General features: G+C 56.6%; 1 protein-coding gene across 2 annotated transcripts in view; it reads right to left on the bottom strand.

Moving 5' to 3' along the window:
* LMX1B (LIM homeobox transcription factor 1 beta) overlaps positions 1–26,820 on the bottom strand; it is an 86,869-nt gene extending 60,049 nt beyond the window's left edge. For both annotated transcript variants that reach the window (XM_027556290.1, XM_027556291.1), the window contains exons 1-2: positions 26,619–26,820; positions 25,587–25,773 (exon numbers count right to left, since the gene is read on the bottom strand). In XM_027556290.1, the coding sequence (XP_027412091.1) occupies positions 25,587–25,773; positions 26,619–26,757 (326 nt within the window). In that variant the 5' untranslated portion in view covers positions 26,758–26,820. The remainder of the gene's footprint in view (positions 1–25,586; positions 25,774–26,618) is intronic.
* Between the last annotated feature and the right edge of the window lie 372 nt (positions 26,821–27,192).

Here is a 27,192-nt window from a genome sequence, read left to right as displayed (position 1 = left end):
TCCAGGGAGGTTTTTAACTCCTTAGGAGCTGAAGAGCCTCCAGCTTGAGCCCAGATGCCCAGCAGGGTTTAGGGCTTGGCCCTCCCGGTGGGTAAGGAAGTGGGGAATGGTCCCCGAATCGGGGGACAGGCTTTGTTGGGGACCCCTGGGGGGGATCGGGTCCACCTTCCCTCCCTCCCCCAACCCCGACACAACAGAGGAGCCTCGCCTGCCCGACTCTGGCTGGAGGGCTCCGGATTCAGTGGGACCCTCATCAGGCAAGGCGGGACCCTAGCCCCACGGGGCTCCAGCCCACCGGGACCCCGCCCCCTGCAGGGTGTGGCTTATGGCTCTGGCCCCCGCCCCGCCCAGCCGGTCCCCGGCTCTCCTGCTGGTTCCCTGCCTTCCACTTCTTTCCCAAGGCTCTCGCCCTTCCCCTCCTCTCCTCCCGGCCCCTCCCAGTCCCTTCCTCTCCTCTCCGACGACCCTCCCTCCTCTCTCTCCCCTCCCCTCCGCACCTAGGGGCCCCCCTGCCATGTATAATGCATGCAGTGGAAGCACCCAATAGGATTAGGCACCTCCGCCCGTCTTCGCGGAGAGAAAGTTTATGTAAATGACTGATGACAGCGCTATTGTGTGAGGAATATCAATGGAGTAATTACAGTTACATCGGGCGCCCGCGCCGCCGGCCCGTGTTAATTTTTCACCGGCTCCCCCGGGAGAGATCGGAGCGCGCTCCGAAGAGCACAGCTAATAATGGGAGCTCGGAGCCGCCGCTGCGCCACGCGCCCCGAGGTCTTTCTGAGCAGACTGCTAAGCACTGGCTGTCTCCCCGGAGAGCCGAGAACAGAGATAAAATGATTAAAAACTGCCAAGCGGGCCTGGCAATCACTCGCTCCGCTGTCAGCCCCAGACAAGACAAATCTCTGCGATTTTTCTCTTCTCTTCTCTCCCTTTGTGAGCCCCCGAGCTGGGATGTGGGGGGCCGGGTGGGGTCGGGGTCAGCTCCCTGGGGTGGCCAGGCCGCCGGCGGCCGGGGCGGGGGGCAGCAGCGGCGGGAGGGTCCTGGCCTCCCCGCAGGAGGGGGTAGGGAGGGGGTGATACCGGGAGCCCTGGAGGCTCAGCCACTCTTGCAGGCCCAGCAGCCGGCCCCCCTGGCTCCTCCCAGGGAAACTGGGGGCAGGGCACACCTGTCAGGGCACACCTGTTGGGGAACCACGGGCTGGGACACACTTGTGAGGACACACCCACCGGGACACATCCGCTGGTGCACACCTGCCGTGCCCCGCCTGCCAGGGACACCCGCAGAGGCCCGCCTGGGCCTCTAGCAACTTGCCCGCCTGCCCCCTGCCTGGGCACAGGCCGTGTGACCCCTTCTCTGTATGCTTCCAGGCCCTGCGGCGCCAGCCTGGGCACCCTGGTGAAAGTCCTTGACCACAGACCCAAAGCAGACCCCTGGTCAGGGCCATGGGAGAGGAGCCAGGAGCGTCTGTCTCCTCCCAGGGTCTGGGTCTGACCTCTCCCGGTATCCACACCTTTTGGCCTGGAGCTAAGCCTGGGCTCAGCACCTGAGGAGAGAGAGGAGGGAGATGAGAGGAGGAGGGAGCAGGGGAGGAGGAAGGGGAGGAGCTGCTGACTGTTCCCACCTGGGAAGGGAGTGGGGAGTGCGCTTGCCTGCCGCTGCTGCCCGCGGCCCCAGAGTCTCATCCTTCATCACACCCCGCCCTCCACCCTCTTGACCATGATGAAGGTGAGAGTAAATTCTTGCCCACACCTGGGCTGGGCTCTCTGACCGTGGCCATGGACGTCACAGACCAGGAGGGGCCATCTGCTTCTCCACCCATCACACCCATTCCCTGTGTCCAGACACACGTGCACACAGGCGTGCACACACCAGTGCCCTCACTGACACGTGTGTCCACCCTCCCCACGCCCTGCCGTATCAGCCTACAGGGGCCAGCACTCACACCCACACATGACCTCCCCACACGCAACATGTGCACACACCCTTCCGTCATGGAAGTACTGGTGTCCACACACACTTGGAGCAGCACACCCTCCCACGCTGACACACACAGACACAGGCAGACAGGTAAAAACGTGCGTGTGCATCCTGACACCCGCGCTCACTGACATGGTGACAGGCAGGCACGCTCGGTTGCGGGCACAGAGGATTGATGTCAGGCGCACACACACCTGCAGCGCGGCACACCCAGGCACACAGCGGCCCAGGCAGGGACACACATGTGCACACACACTGACACACACACCGACACAGGCACTGTCCCTCCCTGCTGCCCGCCCTCCATATGCACTGGCATTCAGATGTGGGAGAATCAGCCAGGGTCCCCAAGGAGGCTCGGGGCTTGCCTCTCCAGATGCTGTCTGTTCCAGAGCGCTGCGCCTGCCACCCGCCACCCGCCAGCCATCAGCTCAGCTGCAGGGAGCCAGGCAGGTACTTCGGTGGTGATTAAACTATTCGGGGGATGATTTACAGCAGCGATAACCCCCTCAGATGACAAGGCACTAAAGCTCAGCGGAGGAGGAGCTGATAGCCTCCGGCCAGGGTGTTGAGACTGGGTGGTATCCACGTGGGCTGGGCCGGCCCAAGGCTGGATGGGCCTCTCCTGGACAGCATGGTTGGACAGAGCTGCCACCTCACAACCTGCCATGTGTGCACACACACAAACACCCTTGGAAACACACAGGGACACACCACCGTCACTGATGGACTCACACAGATGGATGCCAGGTATGTGCACACACACGTGGGTGTGTCCGGTGCCTGCTGACATACTGAGTCCCCACCGCAGGCCAGGAGGAGCTCAAGTCCCGTGACACGGACACAGATGCCAACACCCACCTGTGCTTACAGCCATGTGCATTCAGGTGTGCACACGTGAAAAACGCCTTGCAGGGCCCCCTCTCCATGTGTACAACTTCCTCTCTGCCCTCCCTCTGCTCCCCCTGCAATCCACAGTATCAGAGTGAATTTCATCACTCAAATACGACCAGGACACTGCCCTGCCTTGAATGCTTCCAAGGCTTCCAGTGGCCCCCAGAGTAAAGGCCAGACTCCCAGCATGGCCTTCCAAACCCTGTGTGATCTGACCTCTCTCTGCACCCCCACCACGGCCCGCCTCCAGATGCCCCAAAGCTGCTCCCCTCCTCACTTTAGCTTGATAATCCCTCAGCTCTCAGTGTGGACAGCTCTTCCTCCAGGAAGTCCTCCTCCACGCCCCCTAGTCTTGGAGAAGAGCCCTTTCCCCAGGGTCCACAATGTCCCACGCTTCTTCCATCAGAGTCTTTTCCAAACTCCTCATCTCCTGCACCTGTTCCTGGGCCGTAGGAGTGAAATGCCTCTCTCTGTCCACCACCGAGAGCCTGGCAGCCCACAGGGCAGGTACTGGCTCAGACTGCCTGGGTTCAAATCAGGCCTTGGCTCACCTCCCCTCCCTTCCCTAGGGAAGCAGCAGCCCACAGCACCAAGAGGTACAGCCCTCAGACCTGAGTCCAAACCACCCACTTCCTTAGCTGGGTGACCTCAGAGCAGCTACTTAACCTCTCTGAGCTCCAATTTCCTCAGCTGTAATGTTCTGAGACTTTCATTACTATTATTATCATTATTGTTATTACTGTTATTATTACTACTTTAAAAATAGCAGCTACCATTTCTTCATTTGCTGAAAATCCTGATTTGGGGTTTTAGATTTGCCCCATTCATAGGCAAAGGAACTTGAGTTAAATGGCAGAAAGGGATGAGACCAAGATAAGGAGCACCAGGCTCTGAAACACACTCACTCCTTTGAACCTCCAAGGTCAGGGTGCTTGGGTCGTGTCATCAGCCACGTGCACAGAATTATTGGTATGGCCGGGGCTTGCCGGCCTCTGCCTCTGCCCAAGTAGTCCCCTCACCCTGGAGCGCCCTTACTCCAGCATCTCTTCTGCCTCCAAGTGGGTTTTCAGACACACACTTCCTGTGTGTCCATTTCCGCCATACCTGCTCCCAATCTCCCCAGTCCCAAGAGTTCATACCCTCTGTGTGTGAGCCCCAGGTGACATGAGGGTGTGGGCAATGAGCAAGTGGATGACAAGCTGTTCACTAAAAGGGGAGTGGGAGGGGTGATGGAGGGGCAGGGGCTGCAGTCAGATCTGGTTGTGATGCAGCTGTGTGGCCTTGGGCAAGTTGCCTACCACATCGGAGCCTCAATCTCTTTATCTGTAAAATGGGCATGATAATCACACCGACCTGGCAGGTGTGTCAGAGGTCTTTACAGGTGTATGTGACAAGCTCAGCCAGAGCCTGGCATGTAGTGGGTGCTAGACCTTGAATCGAATTGGCCAGACCACACTGATCTAAGGGAAGGACAGCCTGGGACAGAGCAGGAAGGGAAGCGGAAGGAGGGGACACTGCTTCTCCTAACAGGCCACAGTCTTCCACGTATCCAGGCCTTGGCTCTCTCACCATTCCCTGGGCCTGGAAAGCACCCCCTCCTGCCTCTCCCAGTTCTGTCCAAATGTTCCCCGCTTAGTAAAGCTTCCCACCTCCCCGGGCAGCATTCCCTACCCCTTCCTCCAGATGCCCTTTCCCTAAGGACCCTCCCCTTGTCACAGCCCTCCATCCACAGGATTAAATGATGCCCACCATCCCCCCCGTTCCTCCACCCCCAACTCTGTCCCTGAGAGGCTGGAGTACAAGCAAGGTGGGGCCAGCTGAGTCACCTCTGCTCCTGTGCAGGGGTGGGGGTAGGGGTGGAGGCAGAAATGGGGGACCAGGCTGGCCCTGAGGAGGTGCGGGAGAGGGGAGAAAGGGAGCTAAGTCAGTCCCTGGAGGGTTCAGAGGGTGTGGACTGGCCTTCCTGTGGTTTATTTTATTAGAATTCTTATTAATAACAAAAATAACAATGACCACCACAATAGTTGTAAAAGAAACATTTCTTTGTTCTTTTTTTTTTTTAACGTTTATACCTTGGTCTTTTTTTTTTTTAAATATTTATTTATTTGGCCGTGCCAGGTCTTAGCTGTGGCACCTGGGGTCTTCGATCTTTGCTGCGGCAGCAGGATCTTTAGTTACAGCATGTGAACTCTTAGTTGTGGCTTGTGGGATCTAGTTCCCTGATCAGGAATTGAACCTGGGCCCCCTGCACGGGGAGCTCAAAGTCTTAGCCACTGGACCACCAAGGAAGTCCCTCTATTTTTGAGTGATGAGCTTTGTGCTAAGAGCTTCACATCCTCCTATGGTTAATCTTTCCAGTGACCTGGAGGGGAGGAATAGTTGTACCCATTTTACAGTTAAGGAAACTGAGGTTCAGAAAGATCAAAGGACTCATTCAAGACAGCAGCTCATAGTCATGGCTTTAGGGAGGGCCTGGAGCCTTGTCCTCTGGGGTATCAATTAAGGGGGCTGTTGCAGTAGGTGGACAACTGAGAAATGTCATGGGGAAGGTCCCTGAGCACCTACTATGTGCCAGGCCTGCTCCTGGCACCTGTCTTCTCTTGGCTGGAACCCACCCAACTTAGTTCCTCAGGGCCCGTCTAGCTGGGTCTCCTCCATGCTGTCTGCCTCCTGGATCATGATCCCCACCCACCAGCCGCCCAAGGGCAAGACTTGCATCTGTCTTGCTCCTCAGACCTTCCCAACCCTACATGGGCCTGGCATCAAGGGGGCTCCACTCAAGATTCTGGGATGCCATTTTTGTTTTTTTCCAAACTTTTGATTTTGTATTGGGGTACAGCTGATTAACAATGTTGTGATAGTTTCAAGTAGAAAGCAAAGGGACTCAGCCATGTGTATACATATACCCATTCTCCCCCAAATTCCCCTCCCATCCAGGCTGCTATATAACATTGAGCAAAACTCCATGTGCTACACAGCTGGTCCTTGTTGGGGGACTAAGGGGACTCCTGTCCCCCTTGCTCTCCTTGGTTTTTCCTTTTAACACATTTATTTGCATTTTCCATCAGAATATGAACTCAATGGAAACAGGGACTTGAAAGCTTTAGTTCCTGCCACCTCTCCATTGATCCATTTTAAATATAGCAGTGTATACACATCCATCCTGAACTCCCTAACTATCTCTTCAGACTATCCTTCCCCCGGCAACCTGTAAGTTTGTTCTCTAAGTCTGTGAGACTGCTCCTATTTTGTAAGTAAGTTCATTTGCATCATTTCTTTTTAGATTCCATATATAAGGGATATCATACCATATTTCTCCTTCTCTGTCTGACTTACTTCACTCCGTATGGCAATCTCTAGGTCCATCCATGTTGTGGCAAATGGCATTTCCTTCCTTTTTAATGGCTGAGTAATATTACATTATTACTATATTATATACCTATATCCGGAGAAGGCAATGGCACCCCACTCCAGTACTCTTGCTTGGAAAATCCCATGAATGGAGGAGCCTGGTAGGCTGCAACCCATGGGGTCGCTAAGAGTCAGACACGACTGAAGCAACTTAGCAGCAGCAGCATACCTATATCCATGGTATAAAGGTACCGCATCTTCTTTATCCATAGAATGCCATCTTTGGAACAGATTCACCCGGGCCTCTTGGCAGAGCCCTGGCACCACTGGGCAAAGAGGCTTGCCTGGCCTTGGTCCTCCAGCACAGAGCTTTCTGAATGTACCCGCACAACCTGTCCTGCCTGCCAGCTGCTCTCCTCTGAGCTCCTCATGCTCTCCATCCCTAGACGCACAGGGCTGCGACGCTTCAGCTCAGCCTGGGTTCCAGCCCTGCCTGGAGCAGGAGTCCTTCCAGTTAGATAGGGGCAGGGAGGCTAGGCTGGGCTTCCTTCTACTCTCCCTCCCTTCCCCAAATACTCACTGAACACTTGCTCTCCTGGGACATCATGGACAGGGGCCACAGGGAGATCAGATGTCTCAGAGGCCAAATGGTGGAAAGGCTGAGCTATGCTGTATGGCCTTGGACAGCTGACGTTCCCTTTCTGTGCCTCAGTTTCTGAAATGGGAATAATAACAGACCCTGCTTCGTGCACTTGTATGGGTTTAATGAAATAGCGTGAATCCCTAACTCAGTGCCTATGCAGTATAAAGAAACAAAGTGATTACACACATAGGGGACCACACCGGGAACAGACAGCCCTCTAGGAGGAGCGGGAGGGGAAGGGTCCTGCCTACCTTCTGTCTCCTAGAGGGCATACCCGACACCCAGAAGGCTTCAGGGAGAAGGGAAGAACCCTGGCCCAGCCACAGTCCCCAGGATGGGTCATGTGTTCTCTCAACCCTCCTCAGACCCACACTTGCTCCATCTCACCACCACTTAGAGCCACCCACTAATGCCATTCCACGCAGGCCCCAGGGAGGCTGCGTACATCAAGAGGATGAGACAACCACAGCTCATTCACTCAGTACACAGAGCACCTAGCCAGGACCAGGCCCTGTGCTGGGCTTGGGGTTACCTGGGGCAGAGGTTCTCACCCCAGTGTGTACAGGCAGCCCTGGGGACCAGCTGGGAAAGCAGATTCACAGGCTTCACCCTGAGGGTTAGAGCAGGAATCTGCATGTTTATGAAGCACTGCAAGACTGACCCAAGCCTCAGTGGGGAGGAGGGAGGGGTGGAGAGCCAGGGGCACTGTGTGGCACTGATGACTCCTATGCCAGGCCTTCAGAGGACTTTTCCTGGAGAAGACAGAACGATAGAAGCCAGGGGACAGAGCCTGAAGCCACCAGTACAGACTGAGTAAGACCTGGATGTGGACAAGGGTCTGTGTGGGGAACAGCAGGTGAGCTGGTGGCTGAGCTCAGAGGATACCAGAAGAGGTAGGGTGATGACAGAGCATTAAACTGACCTAGGAAGGCTCTGAAGGCCAAGCCAGGAGGAAGAAGCCACCTGAGGACAAGCCTCGGCTCTGTGGTAGAGAGGCAGGTCTCTTTAATTCCTGCAGGCCTGGTTCCAGCTTGAGCTCTCCCAGGCCTCCATTCCAAGAGCCCAGAGCCCGAGACTCAGGGACTGGAATCAGCTACATAATTTTGCAGGGCCCAGCACAAAATGCAAATACAGGGCACTTGTTCAAAACACATTAAGAATTTCAAGAGGGTGATGGCAGAGCATTAAACTGAGTATAAGAGCTCTTCTAAGGGGAGGGCCCAGTGTGATTGAACAGTCAACGTGCCCATGAAGCTGGATCTGGCCAGCACCCAGCCAAGTGGTTCATTCTTGCTGTGTCCAGCCCAGAGTGCTCAGAATCTGGGGTTTCCAGTCACCCCAGCTCCAAGCCCCAGGCCCCCTTGACTCTCCCTTTGCCCTACCCCCTCCCCTTGGCCCTCAGTGCTGCCTCAAGTTGGCATGAACCTGTCCTGTCTCTAGTCCCTGCCACTGCCCTCGCCTCCTCCTGCCTGTCTCCAGTTTCCAATCCTGTGCAGACGCCACCAATGTCATCTCCATAAAGTGCCTCTCCAGCCCTGTCACTCCCCCATCCAATAACCTTCAATGGCTCCCTCCTGCCCGCAGGATAAATCCACACCCCATTGCATAGCTACTGGCCCCCACCTCCCTCTGCAGCCCCATGCCCCAGCAGTCCCCAGGCAGTCCCTCCAGCCAGACTCACTGTCTCAGCCCACTCTTCTCAGCCCACCACTTTAACCCCTACTGTTCCTGCTGTTAGTGCCCCTACCTGGAATGCCCTCTACAAACTCTCCAGGATAACCCTGCACACAGACTCTGTCTTGAGTGATTAACCAGACCCCTGCTCATGGCCCGTTCTCAACAACAAAAAGAGCTCACATCTACCAGTATGGTTCTCTGTATGCATCATCTCATTTAACACAACAACCTGAGAAGCTAGGCTTTTTTATTATCCCTGTTTTAGCAACAAGGGAACAGAGGCTCAGAGTAGCTGAGGAACTCACCAAAGGTCACACAGCTAGAAAGAGGCTGAGCCTGGAATCCAGGTGAGTCAGCCTAGCCATAAACTATCGCTTCATACATTCTTTCAGTACTAACTGGACACCTACTATATGCACCATGCCTTGTTCTAGCCGAGGCACAATGCACACAAAGAAGTCTGGCAAAGAGTCTGCCTGACACACATAACCAGAGCCAGGTGCCTGTTCAGACCCAACGCAAAGGACTATGGGAGCATCAGTAACAATATCAGCAAAAGCCATACACATAACCTTGACCCTTTCACCAGCTTTTGCCTTTGAATTTCATCATTACCCTGAGGCAGGTGTTTGGGTCTCAATAGACTGTGAGGGAACTGAGGCCTGAGTGCCTGCGTGCTAAGTCACTTCAGTCATGTCTGAATCTTTGCAACCCCGTGGACTGTGTAGCCTTCCAGGCTCCTCTGTCCGTAGAATTCTCCAGGAAAGAATACTGGAGTGGGTTGCCATTTCCTCCTCCAGGGGAATCTTCCCAACCCAGGGATCGAACCCAGGTCTCCTGCATGAGTAGACAAGTTCTTTACCACTAGTGCCACCTGGGAAGCCCTGGGGGAACTGAGGCACAGACAGGTAAAGCACCTAACCCAAGGTCACAAAGCCAGGAAGTGGCAGAGCCTAGGTCAAACTCCAAACCCTGCAGCTCCAAAGCACTGGCATCTTTTCTCTCTCTACCTAAGAATCTGGAGAAGTTCTTGGCCTCCCGAGGAATCAGTTCTGGGGTCACAAAATCAGAGAAAAGGCCAGCATTCCCAGGCATAAGGACTGTGCGAGCATGATTTCTGCTGAACTCCGTCCCACCCCCAGCATACCAATTTACCCAGGAGCTCTGAGAGGGTGGGGTGGTTCTGCCCCATCCTGGCCCAGTTTAGCCAGGACCTGGCTGAACAACTAAAAGGCCCCCAGCTGTGTTCCTGGTAACAAGCTGCCCAAGTGCACCCGTCTCTTACCTACCAGCCCTCCTGACTTCCTGCCGCTGAGCAGTCTCCAAACAGAGCACGTGGCTGAAGCCATGATACTCCCTGTGCCCCAGGGTGAGAGGTTTCCTTTTATAAGTTATCATTATTATTACGGTCATTACTGTTATTTTAATTTAAATCTTTGATGTTTGGGGAGATGTTTCTCTGCAGTCACCAGGGCCTGTCTGTGGAGGATGCCACCTCGATGACCGGCTTGAACTCTCACCACGTGGGACAGTTGGACCAGTGGGCGGCCTGCTCCATCTTCCTCCAGGGGTCTGCCGCTACTCACTTATCAGGCTGACATCCCACAGGGGGGCTGTCGCCCTGCCCGCCCCTCCGGCTCCAGGCCTGCCGACTGGAACCAGACCTGGAGGGGTGGGCGGGTGGGGGCACGTGGGAGGGGGCCGGGCCCTCACCGCAGGCTCCTCTGCAGTTCAAAGTGACAGGCTCAGGAGGCTGTCCCCCTTCAAAGGGCAGACAGAGCCTGCCCGGAGCTGCTGTACCGGCAGCCGGAGCCCGGAAGGCAGGGCAGGAGTCAAGGCAGCCCTGGGAGAGCTGGCAGGGCTCCCATCCACCTCTCATCTGCCAGGGAGTGGCTGGCCCCTGCTCCCCTGTCCCCTGCCCCTGAGTAGGCGGGCACACCCTGGCTGGCTGTATCTTGCAGGGCGACACTGGGAAAGCACCCTCCCTCTGGGAACCACCCTGCTGTCACTGTGTGTTTGCGAAGCACTCAGGATGGTCACGCATGATGTCAATGACAGTAACGATGAGTTAGAATGTCTGAGAAACACCACCCCAAAGCCAGGACACTGGAGCAGGGATCTCATTAGCTGCTCACTAGCTGTGTGACCCAGGGCGAGTCACTTAACTTCTCTGTGCCCTGCCTTCCCCATCTGCAAGGGGAGGCTAGGATGGGATGATGCCGTGATCACTCTGCACAAGGCTGGACACAGACATGCTCCTCCGGTCAGTTCCAAGATACGTCCTGCCTCCTGCCAGGACAGTTATTCATCCCAAGTGAGACCCACCATGAAGGCTGGTCCCAGTGCTCCCCCAACCCCGAGCCCCTCGAGGCTGAGGAATGGTCCAGTCTTGGCACCTACAGATGCTGGTGCAGCTCCATGCTGGCTGTGTGACTCTGCGGATGTGTCTTCACCTCTCTGAGCCCCAGGTCTGTCACCTGGAAATCTGGGTCAACAACTGAGCTTTTCAGAACTCTTGCTAAGATGTGGGGTGCCAAGGGCTTAGCCCTGAGCCTGGACATAACGGATGCTGCATGGGAAAACACCGCACCTCTCAGGTCAAAGTTGCAAAATGGGAGATGACAATACCTGCCCCAGGGTGGTGAGAAGATTCGATGAGCGAATCCCCATGAAACCCTTACCACAGGCAGCACACAGTGAACACTGGCCTTTAATTACAAAGTGTTCATTCAACGAATAATGTGAAGTTGGGTGCCAGGCCACCACTTGGGTACAGAACCCAAGGGGCTGGAATTTGCCTCCTATGGGATGGCTGAAAGTTTTCTCCTGCCAGAATGCCTGGGCTCCAATCCCAGTTCCACTTACTATCTGTGTGATCTTGGGTAAGTCACTCAGCTCCTCGGTGCCTCTTGCCTTATCTGAAAGTGAGATAAATAATGAGAGCACCCCTTAGAGTGCGTTCACGCTCAGTCGTTCAGGTGTCTGACTCTTTGTGGCCCTGTGGACTGCAGCCCACCAGGCTCCTCTGTCCAAGGGCTTGTCCATGGGCTTCCAGGCAGGAATATTGGAGTGGGCTGCCATTTCCTCCCCGAGGTGATCTTCATGACCCAGGGATTGAACTTGCAGCTCCTGCATCTGCAGGCAGATTCTTTACCACTAGCCACCTGGGACACCCACCCTTTAGAGCAGCACCTGACAAACCACGGCCCCTCGACAAGCATCGGCTGTGATGAGTACTGTTGCTGCTGAGGCTGTGTGCTGCTGGCCTGGGTCTGCCCATCAGCCAGCCCCCTGCAGCCAGACCCCCTTCTGCAGCTCCCAAACTTGGGAAGTGTTCGCCCCTGAGAGGCGCAACGAGTACCCTGCAGAACAGAGGCTTCTGTGGGCTTCCTCCCTGTCTGTTTCCCCAGCAGCTGGAACACTTAGGGAAAAAAAGCTCCAAGCCCACTGGGCTTGTCAAAGCGGGGCCAGATTTACTAAAACCAGGTTTGGACGGTAATTTTGCGGTCATAACAACTATTTTCTTTACATACTGCTATAGAAAGGAGAACCCCCGGCTTAAAAAAAAAAATCCTAATTGAAGACACCATTGAGCGTAAATATGCTGGAGTTTTTAATAAAAACATGATGGAGGAAAACATTCAAAGCTCAATAATCAGAAGCAATTTGCATTGTGAGCGGAGATGTGTCATTCCCACTCCCCACCCCCTTGGCTGGGCTCAGTGCGGGACCGGCAACTTTAGACCTATGGCAGAAATAATGAACAGCAGCGAGGCTCAGAGATAGCCTGAAAAATATCCTGGAAAAGAAAAACATATGCCAAAGAGTGTGGTGCAAAAGTCATATTTCATGCCTGACTTTAGAGAATGTTAATAAGGATTAGAACCATACTCCAACAGAACAACTATCAGTCAAGGCGGGTAATTAATTTTGCTTCAGATCTTTGCTTGGGAAAATGAAAGCGGGAAGTGTTACTTCACAGCACAGAGATCCCACCACACTAGAACAACTGAGAGAACTTCCAAAGCTGTGTCCTGAGCCCAGCTGAAAGAAACCTGGCTGACGCTGGCGGGATCCCCTGATCTGTTGCCATGTAGATTCAGGGATCTTTTCCGAATCGTAACAATATCAAACATTTTTACATTTCAGGATTGGTTAATAAATATGATTAAGATAACACGTCCCAAACCACATGTCCTCTGCTCGGCCTCCAACATGTGGAAGACAGATGTGTCTTCTGTGCACAGATGACCCAGCCGGCTGCTCCCCCGAGGCAGGGACCTTGGGAGACAGAGGCCCGAGAGGTCCTGGCAGCCCAGTGGCCCTCTGTGGCCTTGGCCAGGCGGCTGGCCTCCCTGTGACCTGCTGTAGAGAGGAAGGGCCAAGCCCAGGGGGTCTGGGAGTCTGACACTTGGGGGACAGAGAGATAATGGGATGTGGCACTGTGCCACCTGGCTCTTGTCCTTTGGTGTCCCAATTTAGAAGATAAAATTCCCAAGCCCACACAACCCCATGCTATTCAGAAAGCTTGCAAAATTGTAGGACCTCTAGGAACTGGAATTGTAGGACCTTTTCTCAGTGGTCTGTCTGAGGTCAACATCTGCCCACCACCTCAGTGGCCTCAGCCCAGGGGAACTGACAAGGTCACTGATAAAGCCAGAGCCTAGCCCAGGGGAACTGACAAGGTCACTGATAAAGCCAGAGCCTAGAAGAGGGTTCTAGAAGGAACTGTGGAGTTGGCACATAGACCCCTAACTAGGCAGCGGAATGAGGTTCCTGACTCTGTTTTGCTACCACTGAGATGCTGGGCTACACCTGGCTACACCTGGGCCTCATTTTCCCATTTCTACAAGGATCTTAAAGAGGCCCTCAGCTGGGATACTCTAAACCAGCCCAAGGTCCCAGTGGCAGGTGTGATCCTGTCCTCTGAGGTCCTTGGAGGCCAAGGAGAAAGCCAGGTCCTGGAGACCAGGGCAGGGAGGCCTGGGCATGCCACTGCCTACTGCAGGACTCCAGTTTTGGGGTGGGGGTGCAGCAGGCTCAGAGCCAAGGCTGGTGTGGGTAAGGACCTCTCGTACCCTGAGCACCCAAGGCCCAGCCCCCAAAGCTAGTTTCTGGGCTAACCTGAGAGAGAGCCTCTGTCTTAGGTTTCTCTAAGAGCTAGGAGGGAGGAAGGAGTTTGCCCAGATCAGGCAGAAGGGTTAGGGTCCGCAGAGAGAGGAAGGGCAGTCTACCTTAGTGGTAGAATGAATGAATGAATGAGTGAATGAATGTCAGCAGAGAGGGCTTTCTGAACCCATTACAGCAGGCAGGCTGAGGATAGGGCACCTCCTGGAGAGGAAAAAGGCCACTCATGGTCCCCGGAGAAGGGGCACTATGACCTGGATGAGTCCAGCTGCCATAGGGCAGCAGTGGGAGGGTCTCCTTTGGGCATCACTCAGTTCTCGGAGACTACCCTGGAAGTCAGGCCCCACCTTAGCTGGATGTGGTCAGGACTGGCTGGTGGAAGAACCCTGTCACTGGCTGCCTCGCCTTCTTTCAGCTGTGACCCGCTGGTCAATGACTGCTCCGTTGCTGGCCACCTATCACCAGCTGAGGCCTTGGCCTCCCTGGAAGACCCCAGGCCTCTCCCCTGCCAGAGGAGCCCAGGCTAGCGGGCAGACGCTGCGAGCCCAAGGCTGGCCCGGCTGGGCTGATATGAACCATCTGCGTTGTCTTAGGCCGCCCCTCTGCCCACTGTCCCTCTGAACTCGGCCGGTTCCCGCGGGCCGTTTGATGCCTCGCAGGGTCACAGACCCCCGCGCACAAATCACCGCCGCGGGGCTGGGGGTGGGGCGGAGGCGCTGAAACCTAATCCGCAAAGTTTGCTCTGCCGCCGGCGGCTCGCTCCTTCCCCCCGCTCGCTCGACCACCAACCCCCCTTTCCAAACAAGGCTTATTTTTCTTGCCAAAAAAACAAAGTTGGTATCAAGTGTTTCGAGGGAGAAAGTCTCTCCCCCACCCTCGGCCTGGGAGGAAGGGCCGGGGCTGGCTGCTGGCTGCAGCAGGCACTGCAGAGGGGGCTGCGGCGGAGCACCGGCGGGAGGTGAGCTCCGAATTCCCAGGCCCGCTGGTCCCCTTCCCAGCTCTGGTCGGTCCCCATGCCCTTCTTCACAGCCGCAGCCCTGGCTGTTTTTTGACCCTGCCCGGGTTCCCTGGTTGTCCCCTGCTCAGATGGGGCTCCCTCCTTGGGGCTCTCTGTCCTAGAGTGACCAGAGATGGAAGCATCGCTTCCTGCCCCTTCTCCCTCCCCATAAAACAGCCCTTGCCTGTCGCTTTTACGAGGTGACACCCTGCTCTCAGCCCGATCCTCCCAACGCTCCGGAGCCTGGGCTCGAGAGGGAGGAGACTGCGTGCAGTCAGGCGTCTTCAGAGTGCTCCCAGGGCGCAATGGGATCCCCGGGAGGCTGCCCCGGAGCACAGCCTAAGAGCTTTAAAAGGAGACCAAGGAGCTGGGTATACGAGAGACAAATTCCGCCGAAGTACCCCCCCACCCCCCACCCCCACACACACCGGTTCCATTGACTCTGGGGCTTTGGGTCTGAGATCCTAGAAGCCAGGCGGGAGGTCGCCGGCATGGTCCCCTGGAGGGGCGCTGAGCGAAGCCCTGGGGGCGCGGGGGTTTCATTTGCTGGGTGTTGGTTTTGCTTTTGGTGTTTTTCAGCCTGTGCAGCGACCCGGAGCCGTGCGCCGCGACTTCTCGTAAGCCCGCGGCTTCCCACTGCGCCCCGAGGCGAACGCCAGCGGCTGAAGTGTGCAGCCGCGCCCCCGCTGTTGGGCTGGAGATCTAGCTGGTTGCCAGAGCTCAGGCAGGGTAGCGACGTCGAGGATCCGGGGTCGGTGGACCTGGCTGGGTATGGGCGGCCCGAGCTCCTCTGAAAAGATCTGCATACTGTGGGACAGGGGTGGAGGCGGCGGTGGCGAGGATAAAGGCGCCACTGGCCCAGCGGAGAAGCAGGTTTCCGCAGGGGTTGAACAAAGGAATTCGCCCTCAGAAGAAAGGGGCCCAGCGAGTAGGCTGCGAACGGTCAACCCTGAGACTCTCAGGGGTACCAGCTTGGCGACATCAGTCCCAGGGATCTCAACGAAATCCGCACCGCGGAGGGCCCCAGCCTGGTTATCTCCCTCCGGCCTCTCCCGGCTTCTCAATCCTGCTTTACAGGGGATGATGGGCGTGTACTGCCCAATGCCACTTCTCCTGGAGAAAGGGAACAACAGACAGGACCTGTGTCCTCTGTCAACGGAGGCAAAAAAAAAAAAAAAAAGGCCCACCAATTTGAATCCTCTGGTCCTGGGGCCTTTGCCCCCATTTTCCAGAAGCTGACAATTGAGGCTCCCGAAAAGCATCCCCTTCCCCCACCTTTGCTGGAATGCCTGGCGGGCTCCCGAGACCCAAGCGCAACGGGAAACGAAAGGCGCCTGGGGGTGGGGTGGGGGGCACAGGGCTGGAGCCCTCCTCCTCTCTCCGCCCTCGGAAGGGGTGGAGGGGACACGGTTGTAAGGTGCTCGGCTTCTTTTCTCTGCCTGACATGAATAAGGGGATTAGGACGGCAAGTTTCCGTCGTTCACTCCGTCGGACAAAGGGCCCCGCAGTTTGAGCGGCGCAGCCTCTGATTAAACGACAGAGCCCTGTCACTCAGCACCATCCTAGGTACTTGTGTTCGTGACATAATCTTATTAGAAGATAAAACCGGCGAAAGCCTTTTCATAATGAAAAGTTACATTTAATGGCTGGACTCGCCCCCCACTCCCTCCCCGGACCCTGCTCGCCTCCCCCCCGTTGCTGTTGGATATGGCTCGCCTGTAATTGGCATTTAAAGTACCAAGTCCGGGAGAAAAACGGGGTTTAGGGTTTTTGTAATCCCCCTAAACTGTCTTTGTTAGAAATCTCCACAGATACAAGTCTGTTAAGAGTAAATATTTGTGGATTGATACAACCCCATTTCCCCCCTGCAAACCAAATCTGAAAAAAAATCCGCTCTCCCGCCGTGCTTCGGCCAGGGGCGCAGGAGGGAGGGCGCTGGGTCGCCCCGCGTGGGCGCGCGGGGAACTCGGCTATCGGGGCGCCACGCCGCCTCCAGGAGCTGAGGGACTTTGCATGTTTCTGCGGCGGGGAAAAAAGGTCTTGGACGCTTCCCCCCACCCCACCCCTCAATTTTCTATTCCCTCGATAAACAAACCTCCCGATCTCGCCGCTTTAGGGCCTGCCCGAGGGGGTCGATCGCAGGGCTTGGGGAGGGGCGAGGGCTTTGCTCAATTCCAAATGAAAACGCGAACTCTCTCCACCCGCCTCGCTCCCTTCCAGGGGGTTCAAGTGGCTCGGAGGGAAGTCCTGGGCCGCGGGAGGCCCCGCCCGGCAGGGCTCTTCGAGTCCAGCCCAGGAGAACGCCCGGAGCCGCCAAGGGCCCCCGCAACGAGAAGGAGCCCGAAGGCTGCCGCGCGGGCCCCGGGCTCCCGGCTCCAGTCCAGCCCGTCCCGGGATCGGGTTCCTTCATAAATCAGCGGCTGGGTGAAAGGGCTGCGCTTTAGAAAGGGCAGGACCGTGTGCGCGTATTAGAGCGCTCGGTTCCCAAATCCGGGCTAAACCCCTGGTGACACCGAAATTCATCAACCGCCGCTGGCGCCCCGTGGCTCGGCCAAGGATCCCGGGAACCGAGGAGCCGGTGAACCGAGGAGCTCGTGCACCTCGCTGCCCCCACTCGGGGGTAAAATAGAACGAGGAGCAGGAACTCTCCGAGAGGGGGGCCTGGAGGAGAAGGCGGGTGGAGACCACTGAGAGCCGCCCCACCTGAGCGCCGAAGGGGGGCGCTGAAGGCAGCTCTCCCGCCCCGAGAAAGGCAGTTATTCTAACCTTTTTCCTTCTCTGGCCGGGACTGGCCTTACTGGGGCATTCCGGTGGAAGAGAGCAGTGATCCACCCAACTCCACCCCTTCCAAACCTCCGGCGGTGACACTGCTCCCCCACCTCCCTCTGGGTGCTCCAGGGAGGGTCACAACGGTCCAAGATGGGAACGTAGAGCTTCCAGAACGTCAGGAGTGAAGGGGTGCAGGGTCCCTACCGCTTTGGGAGTTAGCCCCATCTGGGGAAGAATCTGCTACAGAGTCACTCTGGACTTGGGGGAAGTTATTAACTCTCCCAGCCTGGGTTTTCTCACCAATACACAGAGCTGCAGCAAAAAAGGTGAGTGTCCATCTAGACACTCAAAAAACACCCGTCGCTTTCCTTCCAGATGCACTTCTGTGGCCTGATGCTCTGGGGTTAGTACAGCTAACCTACCTTATTAGGTGTTAGTAACACCTACCCTGGCAACTGCCAGGGTCTGCTGGGAAAAACTGGGAACTTATGTGCCTTACCCACAGTAATGGGGGTCCATCCACAGGCTGCTGACTGCCTGCCTCCAAGGACCAGCTTCTGATAGCCAGCCCTGTGCCGGCTTTGGGGTTCTGCAATGGGAAAACCCCCAAACACTAGTCCAGACCCGGGTGAGAAGTAAGAGGGTGGGCATGGCTGTTCTAGGAGGTCGGTTTAGGAAGCTGCGCTCCTTGGGCCTCCCACTCAGGCAGACAATGCATTCCTGCCGGGCAGAGCGCCTCAGGCTTCCATCCCAGGCAGGCAGGCAGGAAACATACATTGACTGGATGCCGAAGGTAGGCTGGCATCTTTGGGTTTGTTTCACTTTTCCTCTGAGCAACCCAGTGAGATTGGAAAGATCATCCCTATTACACAGAGAAAGAAAACTGAAGCTCCGGAAGAGGCATCAGCTTTCCTAAATGCCCTTGGCCTGCATTACTGGGAGCCAAAGACATTCTCGAGCCCCCGTCTTAACTGCCGTCTTGCTCTTTCCTTTGAGAAACTGTGTCCCCCTCGGAGGGCCTGCCCTTTGGAGGAGGTGGCCCCAGAGCACCCTGGTCCTCTCCGTCTGCATGGGCTTGGGCAACTCCAGGCCCGGGCGGGTGCCCACACCCCGGCAGCCCAGTAACTATGGCAATCCAGGAGTCACATGACAAACAGTCACGGAGTCCCCCTTGAAAGCCAGAGGTGGGAGAGGGGAAGGGCGGTCACACCCAGCTCCTTGCCATCAGAGGTGGGCAGCATCAGCAGAGGCATTTGGGGTTGGGGGGCGCCCTGGCAGCTCGGTATTCCAGCATGCTCACTCATCTTCCTGCACCTAGCGTGCGCTGCTCTGCGGGCTCCTCACCCCGGCCCCGGTGGGCACCTCTGTTGCTCTGGACAGCCTTCAGCACCATCCCCGGCTGGCACCCACCTCACAGTTCCTGAGGAAACCTCTGACAGCATGGCCGGCCAGGAAGCAAACATCTTTGTTTCTCCTGGAACCCGATTCCAGGAACCGGGTCCCCACCCACCTCCATCACCGCCCCCAGGTCACCAAGCGCCAGGCCAGCCAGGTGCTCTGCCATCAGCCGGCACACTTGGTCCTGGTCTGGGCCTGGCTCCCGACTGAGACAAAGCCCCCTCCCTCCCCAGTGTGCGCATACACACGTCTCCTGGACCCTGAGACTCCCCTACCTCTTTTCAGGGTCCAGGGTCTACCAGGCAGATCCAGCGGCTGCCAATCAAAAAGCTGAACAGAAATGGATACAATATTGCCCTGGGAATTACAAAGGAAGGGCCTCTGCAGAAATTTATTTGTACTGATCAGGCGACCCAAAGGTAAAGGGCATCGAGGAAGTGCTGTCAGCCAGGCCTGAAACTCAAGAAAGTTGCCATTCGGAGCACAGTGGCCCGTTATACCCCTCCACTCCCAACACCGCAGTAGTTAAAGCAAACACAGGCCCTTCACTGCCCTGTCAGTTACACCTTCCCCTCAAAATTACACAAACTTTGAAAGATTTTTCTGAGAGGAGATGGATGCTTCAGGAGACTTGAGGTCAAGGCTAGGCTGTTTAAAGTATATCATTAACAAATAAACATTTACTGCAAAAAAAAGAAAATGGAGAAAAACCCTATAGGCCACCAGGGAACCAAGTCATGTTGCTTTTGGCTTCAAATGACAGGAGACATTTATGACATGAATGGAGAACACCAGCCGGCCGATGAAATGGCAAACGTCTGCCACTTTGCTTCCTCTGCCTTCGTGAATCAACTTTTTCAAATATGGTTTTCAGCCTTGCCCTCCCCTCCGTACCACCGCCTCCCCACTTCTGACTGCAGTGGCAATAAATACATATAATTTTGGTTTTGCTCTCTGCTGCCATCAGCACAGAATCTGGAGGTTGGAGAGGGCTGGGTCAGCCAGAGAGCCAAGGGCCTTGGGTCCTCCAGCACCCTCCGTTGACTGACAGCTCACAGGAACTCCTTGGATGAGTGGACCATCCCTCCTTCTTCCCTCCCCTAAAGCTGAGGCCTGATTGTGGTGTCCAACAAATTGGAAGTTATAACTCATGTCACTGAGAGTATCTTCCATCCCTCCGCCTAACTAATGCCAAAGTAGGACTGGGTGGTTGTGTGTGTATGTGTGTGTTTTCCCTTTTCTGTTTTAAAAACCTCACAGCTGCAGGATAGAGGAAGTTCCCTGGGGAAGCACTGCCAGCTCTTATGGACCAAAAAACCTCCCTGGGCTGGAAGAGCCTTCTGACTGCCTGCGCTGGTGTTTCTCACCTGAAAAACACACTGATCCCTGGATCTCTCCCACACATACCATCTCTTCGGAATCCCCCCTGCAGCCTGGGAGATGTCGGTTGAGCTTTATTTTCTGTCATTTGAATCACAAGAGCAAATGAACATGAACAGCTCTCCAAATACTAAATTATATTATTGAGTGTGCTTTTCCAAGTTATATGTAGACCCTGGAGATTCCAATGGAAAGATCTTTGATTTAGCCCAACCTCCACGCGCTGCCCCACCACCCCGCCCGCCCTGCCACAAGAAGGAATAGGCCAGGCCCACCCTGCTGCCCGCTGCCCTTCTTGACAATGCACAGTTGGCATTTGTTTTCACTCATGTAATCAGAAGCTTTTCTGCCTCTATGGAGGTTCAGGAGAGGATACTGGATCCCATGAAGTATGGAACATTTACTGAAGCTTCCTCACCCCTACTCAGGTACCCGGTGTAATCCTCACAACCTCCCTGAGAAATTATATCGTCACTTCCATTCTGTGGATGGAGAACCTCTGACTCAGAGATGGGCAGCCGCTTGGCTAAGATCACACAGCTGCTGAGTGCTGAGGCCCGGAGGTAAACCCTGAGTGTCCCACTCAGGCAAAGGGAATGGTTTTCCCAGGGGTGTCCCTCATCCTTCCTTATGGCAAGCCTAGCATACCAGCTGCCCTCTCTTTGGCATGGAATCCATGGGTGGTATGGTGTGTGGCCTCGGAGACAAGGCATTCCTTGCCATGCTGATGGTGATAAAGCAACAATAACAATTTCCAGAGTATTAACAATGTGCCAGGCAAGATGCCAGGTCCTTTGGGGCACATTATCTCCAATCCTCATAAAAATCCCAGGTAGGTATGTCCCCCATTTTACAGAAGAGGCTCAGGTAGGTGTTGGGGCTCTGTGGTCCTAAGCCTGGCTCCAAAGGACACACAGGAGGGAGCCTCACATACCCCAGAGGAGATTCTCACAGCCTGCTTCCCCCACTCGGGAAAAACCCAGCAAACAAATTAGGCTACACCAGCCCGGGGCCTGGGGAATACAGGGTGAGCCAGGAGTCAGCTGTGAATAATGCATCCGTTCAGCAGCAGAGAACTGCAGCCTCAGGAAGGCCCTTGCTTACCCTTCCGCCTGCAGCCAAGTTGCTGGGGTTAATCAAGGAGGTGCCCTCCCGGGGGCCAGAGGGTCCCTAGATTTGGGCTGGTAGAGGGAGCCCCTCAGCCCTTCCATGTCCAGGAAGAGCATTTGAGAAGTCTCTTAAGTAAGGCAAAGCGCTGGCTCTTCCTTCTAAGGAAATCCGTTTCCAGGACAGACCCACTACTCTACCCCAGGCTGTGGGTAGGGATGTCATAGCTCAAAACTAGTCTGCTGGGAGCAATGCCAGCTGGGGTACCCACTGGTGGAGGGGATGCTGCTGGTGTAACTGGCGCCCTCCTAAAGGAGGCCTCCCAAGCAGGGAGAAGCAGCCGCCAGCAAAGGCTGGGGCCTGACTTTGCTCTCCCCATGCGCCACACCCGGTGCTGGGAGGTGAGGTGAATCTCCCAGGAAGGCCCTTCCCGGTGTAAACATTTCCCAGGAAAGGAATGCGCTGGGGAAGACTGGGGTTGGGGCACTGGAGCCACAATCAGCTGGGGTAAATTTAAAAAAAAAAAAAAAAGAAAGAAAGAAAAGAAAATCACCCCAGGATTCAGACAGCTTTTTTGGTGAAACTCAAGCAAAGCCTCGCTGCCCCACTCTCGCCGCTGTGGGGGCATCCTACCTGGGCAGGCAAGGCCCAGGGCACCGCGTGGGCTCCACGGTGGAGAGGTGAGGCCGCCCGGGCCGGCCCGGCAGCCAAAAGGCGCCGCCAGCCCTAGACGCAGAGGTGGGCGCTCAGCGCACGCAGGCTCCCGCGGGCCGCACACCGACGAGGCTCGGGTGGCCAGATCTGGGAGCTGTCTTCCAAGCGATTAGGCTCCATTTTGTGACAGATTTTTGGACTCTGCCAACGACCCTCCCCCCTTCCGGAGCCTCCTCCCGGAATTCGCCATCTCCTCGGGATAGAATGATAGAAACCCTTTCCAGACGAGCGACAGACGGCAGGAAAAGAGAGTTACATAATTCTATTTGGCTAAGCGGCAAAAGAGAAAAAAAAAAAAAAACAAAAACAAAACCGAGGAGGTTGGTAATGTCATTTTTTAAATGTGTTCTGGGGGTGGAGGAAGGAGAGGGTGTTTGTGTTTGGAGGTTGTGGGTCTTCCCGGTTTCTAACCTGATTTACTACCCGAAACGGAGCTCGGGCTGCCGAGGGGCCGAAGTCTGGGGCACAGCTGAACGATCGGATGCTTTTTTTCTCCCCTGAAGGAGACACCCCTCCCACACACAAAAACACGAAACTGAGAAAAAGAAGACTTCGAGTGACGCGTGAAAACGCCCAAATGTCCGTGGCTCCGCTCTCCACTTTGCAGGATCATGATGTGCGGATGGATTTTTATCAAACGTTATTAAATGCGCCCGAACGTCAATTAATCACCCCCGTGGTGCGTAAAATAACGTTGTGCCTCTGAGTGTCCCGGATCTTTAAAATAAATCGGAAGGAGGAAGAGACGCTTAATAAAAATAGAACCTCTTTCCAAGGATCGAGCCCTTTAGCTCCTCTCAAGGCGAAGAAACAGTTTTCAAAAGTTGTTTTTTTTTTTTTTGGCGGGGGGGTGGGGGGGTGGTGTGTGTTAATTTCCCTATACCACTGACGCAGACTCTACAAAATCGAGAAGGCACATTTCTGCGCCCACTTGCCTGCATTCTCGTCTGAAAAGCATTTCGGCACAGATGCAATAAATATGCATCTGCAATCCTCAAAGAAAAAAATAAATCTTGAAATACATTTTTATTGTGCAAAGAACATCGCTTCTCAGTGAGCCCCTGCTTGCCTCTCTGCCCTTGCTCTCCCAGAGAAAAGCTGATGCGAGATACACCGGAGGATTTGTCCCCAGAATTGTCTTGATAACAACCCCTACTTCTGCCCCCTCCTCCACCGGCCAGCCTAGTGCAGATACCTGCTTGGCATTATTGGAAGAAAGAGGCGACAGGAGAGGGAGGAGGACACCATGAGAGGCATGCTGCCCACAGGACCTAGACTCTGCGCTGGAGATTCACCCGGACCCAAAATTCACTTGCAAACACACCCCTGCTGCACTGAGGGAGAAAGCTCTTAGGTACCTTTTTTTCTATTTTAAACAAATATACTTTCAGCAAAGCAATAGTTGTCTAATGCTTAATTGTTTTGTAAAATCAGGGAGTTGGCCTTTCAGCTTTAAAGGATCATCCAGCTCAAATTGTGTGACTTTACAATTCCCTGCTCTGAAGAACCAGGGGAGCACCCTCTCCTTGTTTTAAAGAAAATTGCTATGAATGACTGGAGTGTGGGGAGGAGAGGATGGGCAGATGGGTACAAGTGGCTGGAAAGAGTCTTTACAAAACGTTAAAAAAAAAAAAAAAAAAAATTTTTTTTTTTTTTCCAAAAACTTGCACAAATGATTTGGAGGCTCATTTCCAGTTTTCTGGGCCTCCGGCCCCCATGTGTTGAGTTGTCCAGGCTGAGCTGCCCTGGGCAGTGGCACCACCAGAGCTGAGCTTGGGCAGGCAGAGCCAGAGGAGGGGTGCAGGACAGCAGGATATGTGGACTGGAGGCTGGTGAGCCCCGCTGAGGGGCCAGTCCCTGGGGCCAGCCCAAAGCCTCTGACTGCACCTAGCTCCAACTACTTTCCTCCTTTTCTTTATACTGCTCTATGCCTGCCTGTGGCTGAGCTGACTGGTGGCCTCACCTTCTTCTGGAACTAGAACCATATCAGTCCGGGGCACAGCACAAACCCCATGAATGGTAGTGTGCCTAACCCGGGATGCTCCAGAGACAGGGGCAGTCTTTGGGGACCACAGAAGAGCCGGCTCAGGACAGGGCCCCAGTTCCTGCCTGCAGATCCCCCCGGCTGGCAGGAAGAACGAGGCACAGAAAGCAGCTCCTGCTGGGCCCCTGGACCAGGGGAGCACAGAGTAGGTGCTAGTGGAGGGCTCAGCTGGGGTCTTTTGAAGTAGAACCCGATGCCCTCTCCAGGGCTCTGGCCTGCAGCTCCCCCTATTTCCAGGTCTCAGTCAAGCTGCTCCCCTTCCCATCAGGGCGTGGATTTCGGGACAGTCTCTGAGCAGAGCAGGTAGGCTGCCCTTGCTATCGATACCAAGCACTGACCGCCCTGTCTTTTCTCAGAAGCTTGGGCACACACAGCCCCTTCTGAGCGCCACACCACCTGAGCAGCCTACCCACCCCACAGCCCTATCAGAAATGGTTTTCTGGGCGTCACTGCAAAGTTCTCACAGGCACCCAGTAGTCGCTGCCCTGGGCATCCCCACACCTCTCTTCCTGCTGTTGCTCCCCTCCGCCTCCCTCTTAATCACACCGCCAGGCAAAAAACCCAGAGGGTCAAAAGAAACAAAACAAAAACCTGGATCTACTTTTATCTACCCCACGCCCCCTGCCAGACAAATCCATAGTCTCAGCTAAAAACAAAAGCCAAGCAGGTAGGGCTCAGCTCACTCTCTGGCCCCAACCCTGAGAGGCTTGGGCTGCAGGAGGCCAAAGCAGGCCAGCCCTCCCCAACATACACACATTGCAAGAAAGAGGGCCTGCTGGGGAAGGCTGACTTGGTCAGCTCCTCACCCCATGGGGAGCCCAGATTGTGGTTTGCCACCTCTTAAGGTCCTCTTCCTAGACAGCGTCTCCAGCCAACAATAATTATGTGTGCAGGATTCCCGCATGGAACGGTCTGGGGAGGGTGCACACCCTTTTCTCTCCATCGGGGACTGAAACGGCAGCAGGGAGTCTGGCAGAAAAGGGGCATGCCCGAGGGCTCCCGCGCTTTAGCACCCTGGCACTCCACCCCCTTGCTTCAGCAATCCCCAATCGACACAAACCCTGCCTTGGGGCTGGGGAAGCACACCGCTCGGGCCCGGCTCCCTACAGCACTGCTTTCGTTTGAAAAGCAATTCTCGGTCCCCAGTGCAGGCCTCCGTGAAGCTAGGCCCTGGTCCCACGACCGCAGCATCGTATCCCCCGCTCCGCTCAGGGCCCTTGTCCCACGCACTCCAACGGGAGCAGCCCAGCGCAGGTTTCCCGAACAAAAAAGATGGCAACTAGGGGCTGCCGGAGGGTCCCGGCCACCCCACCGGGGTTAGCCGGGCCGGGATGGTTCTGCCCTGGAGGGAGACGCGCAACCCGCGGAGTTCTCTCTGGAGTTGACGGGCCCAGCTGCGCGCGGGGCCGGCTGCAGGGCGTACGCGGGCCACGGCCTGGCAGAGGGGCGGCCGGGCTCGAGTGCCGGGCGGCGGCGGGGAAGGAGGAGGACGCGAGGCGCTTACTGTTGGTAGTCTTGTTTGCAGTACAGTTTCCGATCCCGGAAGTAGCAGCTGGTGGTGAGGGCTTGCTGACACGCCGCGCACTGCAAACATTCCTCGTGCCAGGACGACTCGTTGACTCGCATCAGGAAGCGGTCGGAGATGGGCCGCTGGCAGCCCTCGCACACGGCGGGATGCGGGCAGTCGGAGCCTGCAGCGCACAGGGCGAGAGCCGGGCCGTCAGCGCCGACCAGCCCAGCCCAGCGTCCCGATTGCGCTGTGCCCGCGGCCCCCGGCCCCAAAGGCGAGGGCAGCCCGGGAGCGCCGCCCGCATGCTTGCGCCTCCCCGGCCGCCGCGCCAGGGGCCGGGCAGACTCAGTGAGTTCATCCCGGTCGGCGGACTCCGGCGCCGAGAGGCCGCGCGGGCCTGGAGCCTCGGCTCGGCGCTGAGCGCTCCCCTTCTCCGGAGATCCAGCGCTCGGTGGTAATACAAGAGAGGAGGAACGAGCACGGCGCGGGGCAGCCGGCCGGGACCGAGACAGGCGAGGTGAGGGCTTAGGCGCACGCCCAATGGTGGCGTTCGCTGTCTTCTCTCCCACATCTCCCCCCAAATCTGTAATGTAGGTGACCCGGGGAACATTTCTGTCTTAGACACGGCCCTTCCCCAAGTGACCCGGCACCACTCCCAAGCTTGCCAAGGTGACTTCTTGTCTTCTCCATCATCCCTGCCACCGCCTCCTACCTCTCGCCTCCCGAGTGGCAGCTCTAGAACTGCGGCCCAGTGAGGATGGGAGGTGGCGGCTAGAGCTGTGCCTGTCCTCGCTCCTCCTAGGGGGTGTCCCTGCGTACCTCTGTCCCCTCAGGATGCCTGTCTAGGCGTGCCTCTCGTCCCTCTGGTGATCACTCCAGGAGTCTTCTCTGTGTCCCCGACACCCCCACGTTCTGCAACACCATTGCCTTTATCCGTTGGCCTGGACCCCCCGTGTCCACCTCCAGGGGCCGAGGCCCCTGTCCCCTGCCAGTAGACCACTCGGGGCGTCCCGACCTCGCACTCACCCAGCAGCACCCCCAGAGTGGCAGGCCCGGGGCGCAGGGCGTGCTCCTCCATCTTGATGCCGTCCAACATCTTCGAGCAGTCCGTCTGCCCACGGGGGAAGCACCTCTCCAGCGACTCGGGACCTGTTGCTATATCCATGGGACGCGGGGCGCGCTGCGGGCCCCGCCGGCCAGGGTGTTTGCCTCCCCGCCTGCCGGCCCGCTCGCCTCCCGCCGCCGCCGCCGCCGCCGGGGAGCCGGGGAGCCGGGGAGGCCCGGCCCCCGCGGGGTTGGAGCTGCGGCTGGGGCCGCCGGCTGCCCCCGGCGAGTGCGGAGCGGCCACTCGCTGGCCCCGGGCCCCGGCGTCGTGCGGGCGGGCCGGGGCCGCTGCAGCCCGCGCCGCGCTATCTCCCGGGGCACTCGTGGGCACGCGCGCCGGCTCCTCTGTCAGTCACCTGCCTGTCAGCCCCGCAGCCGGGCTGCACCGGCGGCGAGCGGCGGCGGCGGACGGAGCCGCGCGGGGAGGAGGAGACGGCGGCGGCGGTGCTGGTGGTGGTGGTGGTGGTGGCTGCGGCGGCGGCGGCGGCGGCGGGCG

The sequence above is a fragment of the Bos indicus x Bos taurus genome, chromosome 11, assembly GCF_003369695.1.
Source record: "Bos indicus x Bos taurus breed Angus x Brahman F1 hybrid chromosome 11, Bos_hybrid_MaternalHap_v2.0, whole genome shotgun sequence".
In the NCBI taxonomy this organism is placed as follows: Eukaryota; Metazoa; Chordata; class Mammalia; order Artiodactyla; family Bovidae; genus Bos; species Bos indicus x Bos taurus.
This window is presented reverse-complemented; position numbering and strand designations above follow the sequence as displayed.